This window comes from Netta rufina (assembly GCF_964035555.1).
Source record: "Netta rufina genome assembly, chromosome: 7".
Taxonomy (NCBI): domain Eukaryota; kingdom Metazoa; phylum Chordata; class Aves; order Anseriformes; family Anatidae; genus Netta; species Netta rufina.
Genome location: NC_140130.1, coordinates 21,114,649 through 21,122,138, shown reverse-complemented (window position 1 = coordinate 21,122,138; position 7,490 = coordinate 21,114,649). Strand labels below are relative to the sequence as shown.

Sequence of the window (7,490 nt, the reverse complement as noted above, 5' to 3'; positions counted from 1 at the left end):
TTGTTCATGTGTCTTTAAAGAGCTTAGGGGAGAACCCAGATTTGAAGAGATGGATATTAATCCCCAGTGTACTGGCCAGCTTTCAGGTTGGGGAACTACAAGCCAGCAGCTGTATTTTTCTTGTCATTTCAATTACTCTTAACTTTCTGCTCCAAATATTTTATAAAGTAAATGCATGCCTGGTGTAAACAGCAGGTACATTTAACTCTGGAAGCAGGTGCCTTTCAATGATGATTAGCTGGGATGTTTAATAGTTTTTGGCATATGGTTGCAGCCTTGTATGTTTGTGAAAGCATTTTGGAGCACTTAGAGTGACAGGCAAAATTGTTTTGCTCAGAGGGAAAAGAAAACAAAAAATACCTGGCTGCTATATGTAATCATACAATAAACAGTGTAACACACCAAAAGCTTCCGTATGAGTTACATCTGCTTTTGGGCGGGTTTACTGTCATTAAGCTACATGTGGCTTGTCCTTGACACAGACCAGAGCGATGGCATACAGTGGGTAAACCCTGTATCCACAGCTGCTTTCTGACAGGTGGAAAAGCAGCTGCTCAGAGAATGGAGCTGGTGATTGGCATGCAAAGTGTGGGAAACCTCTCAAAGTCAGCTCTTTCATCTCTATTAACCACTTCAAAGCCTCTACTTTACAGTATTTTTCAGTAAACTAATCTAAATTAAACCAAGCTCTGCACCTTACAAATATTACTCACAGCATGTAATTGTGGCATAGCACCTACAGTGTAATTATTAGGATCTGACTCCTTTTCAGGGGATGTCCGCACAAAACTTTAGGATGGCATTTACTGTAACAAACAATTCAAGTTGAAACATGAAACAGTAACCAACAGCAACTCACAGTCATCAGTAAATGCCAAGGAAAAAAAAAAAAAAAAAAAAAAAGAGAGAGAGAGAGAAAGAAAGAAAGAAAAAATCAAGGATCAGCTTCTTCTGATTATCCTTGTTGTTTTTCCTGCCTTACAAATAATTTCTATAAAGTAACGCTCTGTGTAAACAGGAAGGCATTCAGGGGGAGATATTGTCCAGAGTAGTGCCCAAGGAAAGGAAGAGTGCCAAAGAGCAATTTAGAAGAGACTTTATGCCTTTGGAAAACATTTTCTTGGCAATAGATAGAAATACGTTATCAATAATTACCTTTTTAATACATTGTCATAGCTCTGTTTTATTGGAAGGTTTCTTCACAGTGGAAGCTTTGCAATTATTTCTTTACTAGCTACCTACTTTTGACATTACTTTGAGCAGATCGGTAAGAAATAAAAGTGAGATTTTGTTATTTTAAATCTAAAATAATAGAATCATAGAATAGCTCAGGTTGGAAGGGACCTTAAAGATCACTTGGTTCCAAGCCCACTGCCATAGCCAGGAATGCCACACACTAGATCAGGTTGCCCAGGGCCCCATCCAACCTGGCCTTGTACACCTCCAGGGATGGGGCATTTACAGCCCCTTGGGGCAACCTGCCCAGCCCTCCACCACTGTCGTGGTGAAGAATCTCCTCCGAACACTGAATCTAAATCTCCCCTCACCCAGTTTAAAAGTTGTCCTATCACATGTAAATTGTACTATACTATCTCATAGCTCATAATTGTACTATATTATCTCATATTATCTATGTTAGTTGTAATATATTATCTCAACTTCTAGATTGAGATTTTTTACATGTTTAAATGCTTTTTAGATTAGAGAAACCAACATAAAATGTACTTGCTAAGAGAGGAAAGGAAAGCATTAGATTTAAATAGGCAAAATGAATGCAAATTCTCTGCAAAATATGACTCCTTTTTGATATGGTCTAAGAACTTATGGCAAGTTGTCAGCTGAGCCTTATAAAATCAGAATTGTTTGTTATTGCAAAACTCTCAGACACCCCACAGAACATTAAAAAAATATGTATTGACAATAAAAAAAGAAAAAAAGAAAAACTCTGTGAACATTTCTGTATGCACAAAAGTTTCCTAAGCCTTCTCCACATACATGCTAATCATCTGCTGCAATATTCCTGTAACATGCATATAAATATTAACCCCATTTTACTGGTGGGAAACAGTAATAAAAAATGGTGAGGTAAACTAAGATCATCAAGAAATAAAGAGGGGATGAGATGAAGATTAAAAAGCTTCTGTCCTTTGCACAGTCCGTATACTAAAATTCATGCCAAGCTACCAAGAAATCCATCATGGTCAAAGCTGTGGTGCATCTGGCAGCCCAGGTTCACTCCTCCATGCTAGACTGACTGCTTACTTTATGAACCCTTCCCTAGAGGTTAAAATCTCTACTTGTTTCATGAAACCCCAAAGATAATCTTTGGAAGTTTTAAGGGATCATGAAAACTTCCAGTCATATGGAAAAAGCAGCTAACTTACTGTTTTCAGCATTTGCATTTTTAAGATTACTTTTTCAAGTAGAAAATTGTTTTAAAAGAAACACAAAAGTTGAAGTTGAAAAGCAAAGTTGAAGCATCCGCAAAAATACCAGATCAGTGATACCAAAACATATCAGTGCCAGAGAACTGGCTGCATCAGTGGCACACAGTACTGATTGTAAATATCTATAGAAGCCATTCTCACAGCCTAGCCATTTAGAAAAAAATAATGTATTTCTGAACAATTATTTCTTCTATATCCAGACATTGGCCACAAAATCATCCACGCATAAAGCCATGCAATTGAAATAAACACATTTGATCTATATTTCTTCTGAAAATCATAACTGAATAAACCACAATAATTGCTGTCAAGACAGACAGATACACTGAGACACAAACACTGAGCTGAACTGGGAAACCTTATAAATACCTTTGACATTTACGTGCTGCTGGATTCTATTTAAATAACCACGTCTGTCAGTTATCCTTCTTAGGAATTTCCATGTATCACAAGGGCTCAGCAATGGTCTACTACTAAGAACTATTCTATAAATAGTTTTGATTTCTGTGGTGACTATGAACATGAAAGGAAAATGGCATCACAATGTACATCACAGAGTAAAAATATTTCCAATATTCTCTGAAATGAAAACAATTTGAAAAATATAGCACCATGTTCATCCTGTTTTTAAATCAAACCATTTTAGCATGAAAAAGGAACAAAGCCAAAAATATATTAGTTTTGCCTTCAAAAATTCAATGAAAATGATTGCGCAAGGTTAGCTTCCAGTGGTAAACCTCCAGGTGTATAATGGATCCTAAATTAAAACCTATTTCCTTAAAAGGTGATCTTATTGACAATTACTAGGAGGGATGATAGCAAAACCAAATTCAGAAGACCTTCGTTCTGGAAACATGAAATAATTTTTGGTATACTTTATGATAAACTTAAATATAAATATGAATCTGCATTACTAAATATAAATGTGCAGAAAATGAGAATAGAATTGGAATAGAAATATATGCCTTATTCTAGCATATTAGAATGACAGATCATATTAGAAGGACAGATCTCCAAACTAATCTAATTTCCAAAATTCATTAAAGTACTAACATTAGTAAAACAAAACAAACAAAAATCACCAATATAGATACAGTATATTTTCCTAACTCTAAAATTAGGACTTACACAAAAGTTATAAAACCAAACTTTTTTAACTTTTATTGAATGATTTCAACTTCTTGGTTTGCCTTAGTATTCAGTTAATAAATATATACATAGAGTTTATTATGAAACATAACATGACTAGTATAGCAATTATTGAAAAAAGCCAACTTAAACATCTTTCAGATATAAACCTCATAAAGAACTTCTATTGATTTATGATTCTTCTTTCACAAGCACTTAACATCAAGAGTGCAATTCTAAGAGTGAATCTTAATTAAGAGAAAAAAATTTTTTTTGATTATTTAAGAATGATTATAGGACAACTCAGACAAATCTGAAATTACTAAATAGCATAATTTATCATTTGTAAAAAAACACTGGTCATAATGAAGATGTGGTGGAACCATGATAAGCAGTTTATGTGTCCTTTCATATGGAAGAAAATGGGCATACATGAAAATAAAATTGCTAGGTACCTTACAAAAACTTACAAAATTGTTGACTTTTACAAAACCAGAAAAAAACACAATACTAATACTTTTAAAACTAGATGAAAATATTTGTGTACATGCCATTTCATAACACAAAGAAATAGGATTTAAGTCATGGTTAATTCAAGAATCTGCTAGTCAATAAAAAAGATCATGAACAAATCAGTGTGGTTTGAAGCAGAATGACAATATCATGCTGAACCTGTTCTTTTGGGAATCTAACTGAAACAGTACATAAAACACATTTTTAATCAAACATATATAATTACGCAACTCTACAACTCTAAGTTTCCAGGAAAGTTTCCAGAGTACTGTGAATGTACCTCAGCTGACACTGTCTCTGGTTCAGATCATAGTCCAAGCCATTGTGTGTTATTAACATGGTCAAACTAAAGATGAATTATGAGGGAGTTTCTAATGAAGACCCATGTTATTGTGCAATATTTGGGAAATGTCATTATATGTACAAAAATGGTAACAATAGAGGTCAGGAGGAATCCTTGACTTTATAATTTTATTTTATTTTATTTTTTTTTTTTTTTTTTTGTGGCAGAAAGTGTCCTTGCAAAAATCTATGAAACGGAATTTTTACTGCTAAAAATTTGTTTTTGAAAATCTAACAATGTTCATTCATCACTACCTATAATATGTTATTTCTTAAATTCTGTATTTATAGCTAAATATTAAGCCCATATTCATTGATACTTTTATTAAAGGGTAAAAGATAACAGGCTTTTAAAAGTTCCATTAAATGCTCATGCCTTATGATTCTCAAGAACATTACATGTTCTTAGCCTCAGCAAGAAGAAGGAAAACTAGATGTTACCAGAACTGAAATATGTTACTACAAACTGACTTTCTCTCCTGTAACCATGGAACTCCTGAGGGCTATTTCCCTTCTTTTAAATAAACTTATTAGAATCATAGAATGGTTTGGGTTGGAAGGAACCCTAACCTAGTTCCAATCCCCTGCCATGGGCAGGGACACCATCCACTAGATCAGGCTGCTCAAAGTCCCATCCAACTTGGCCATGAACACTTAAACAGTTCAATACTTATTAGTGAAAAATGGAGCAGACCTAAAGCTGCCTTCATCTTCTTTGCACTCCCCCTTTACAGAAAATTCATGTGAGTCATCATGAACCCCCAAATGTAAGAAACTTTAAATGTGTTATAAAGCTATGACCAGCCTCAACGTTCCCTCTTTGCATGGAATTTGTCAGTTACTGCAATTTTTATGCTATTTAATGGAGCAGAGATCTCCCACTTTTTCCTCAAAAAGGCACATGAAGAAACTGCATTACTTGCAGGACCCTGTCTGATCATTTATACTTTATTTATACTAAGAGTTTGACTGGCTTTTGAACTTAGTTTTGTATTCAAGCCATTTTTAAATTTTACTCGTTCATTTAGATTATATCTATTCTTGAAAAAAGTTACATATAAGTCATATCTGTCTGTGCTGAGTCAAATTCTGGTCCTTTACTAGATCAAGCTCAAACTGTTTTAAGGTCTTTAGGATTTTACCTGTTTTATGCATGTATAGCTTGTTAATTATTTACTTTTAGTAATATAATTTCAATCATCTCCTGACTTACTGAAGGAAAACTGATTTTTGCAATTAAAAAAAACACTGTAACATTGTTTTCCTCCCTTTAAGCACTTTACACAAATACACGTGTACATGTCAGCCCACGTGTATTATGTGGACTAAATATCTAAGTGGAATTCCTCATATTAAGTTGCAATGGAAAATTGTGTGTATAGTACAATATATATACTATGAATGAAGGACAGATCTTTTATGTATACATATCTGCACCTCAGTCAATTTTAAAAGGTCTGAGAACTCATTGGTTTGTTTCAAATACTAAAACGACTCCCTTAGGATTTATGAGCTAAGAATGCTTAGGGGTTTAGTGTCCTGACATCTCTTTAATTAGCAGTCTCCAAGATCTCACACTAAGAAGATGCTAAGCCAGTGCCTTCTGTCATATCTCAAGAGTTTCAGAAGGCTTGGAAGCCACAGAGGAAGCAGAATGTACTATGCCTGATAGCTATACAGTATGTACAACGTACCATTTTCTTACTAGTACCTAACTTCTTGCTACTGCTCCTGCTTTGATGGTGATGAAGTTCTGAAAGAAATCCTAAGAACAATCCAGCCAAAATGGGTGAGGTAAATAAAGATGCTGTTGAAAAATATTTGGAGAACAATCCCCAGTTTGCCAAGGAATATTTCGACAGAAAAATGAGGGCAGAAGTGCTGGGAAGTATCTTTAAAGTGAGCCCTGGAGATGTGAAGGAAGGAGTCAGCTTCAAAGACATGTCCCGCTTGGAGGAGTGTAACATACTTTTTGAGCTGCTAACAGAAATCCAGGATGAAGCAGGCACTATGGAAAAGATAGTGCACAAAGCCCTGCAAAGGTTGGCACAGCTGCTGGCAGCTGATCGGTGTAGCATGTTTATTTGTCGTTCCCGAAATGGTATTCCAGAGGTAGCTACCAGGCTTCTCAATGTCACTCCAACTTCCACCTTTGAGGAGAATTTGGTGCATCCAGACAATGAGACTGTTTTTCCTTTGGACATCGGGATAGCGGGATGGGTTGCTCATACCAAGAAGTTTTTTAATATACCTGATGTGAAAAAGGTAAGTGAGTGACTTCTCTTGGGGAATGGGACTGTGCATACACTTAGCTTCCTTCCTGCACAGGGCTTGTGATTTGGAGTCACTCTTCAAAAACATCTCAGAGACAGAAATCCAGACCAAAACCATCAGAAAGCCAACAGAAGAATATGTTTAAAATCCAGTAGAATTGCATCATGTAGCCTAGTGAGATAGCTCCATTATCCTTGCATAATAACTGAAATATAATTTGCTGTAATAAGGAAGGAGAACATTAGATTAATAGACACCAACAAATACTTGTGTTTCTATTGAACCAGGCAGGCTCCTACTCTGTTTTCCAGTACAGGCTTGCAAGTACTATCCCTTGTCAAATTCCATTAGGTGTATAACAGCACAGAATAAGTAATTTGCAGTTTTCATAATGAAAGTGCTTCCTTCTAAGGGGGGTGAATGAACCCAAATGAAGATGATGTCAACATGTATGTCCAGCTTAACATCTATCTTTGAATTTAAAGTAGCTTCAAATTTAGTGTATGTCCAGATCCAGAGATTTATTCAGAACCATCTACAGAAGAAGATTAATGAGTCAGAGCTGCTCTGGCATTTTCAAAGTTCTTGTTGAATTTGCACAGAATCACCTTCTTTGAAATGTTGATACGGGTCATTACAAATATTACATTAAAATTATGTGAGTGACCTAACACAAATTAAACATGCATGCATAAGAACTGCTTAAGAACCTGCTTTGAAATACAGAGGGAAATAAAAAGGTGCTTTGATTGTTGTATTTAAAAAAAAAAAGAAAACAAAACAGCT

At 35.1% G+C, this 7,490-nt stretch overlaps 1 protein-coding gene across 1 annotated transcript in view; it reads left to right on the top strand.

Annotated features, from left to right (window-relative positions):
* Positions 1 to 6,215: 6,215 nt before the first annotated feature.
* The window catches only part of PDE6C (phosphodiesterase 6C), a gene marked incomplete at both ends in the record, with an annotated part of 29,809 nt that continues 28,534 nt past the window's right edge, over positions 6,216 to 7,490 (top strand). Inside the window, one exon of the mRNA XM_084290494.1 lies at positions 6,216 to 6,695. Within this exon, the coding sequence (XP_084146620.1) occupies positions 6,216 to 6,695 (480 nt within the window). The remainder of the gene's footprint in view (positions 6,696 to 7,490) is intronic.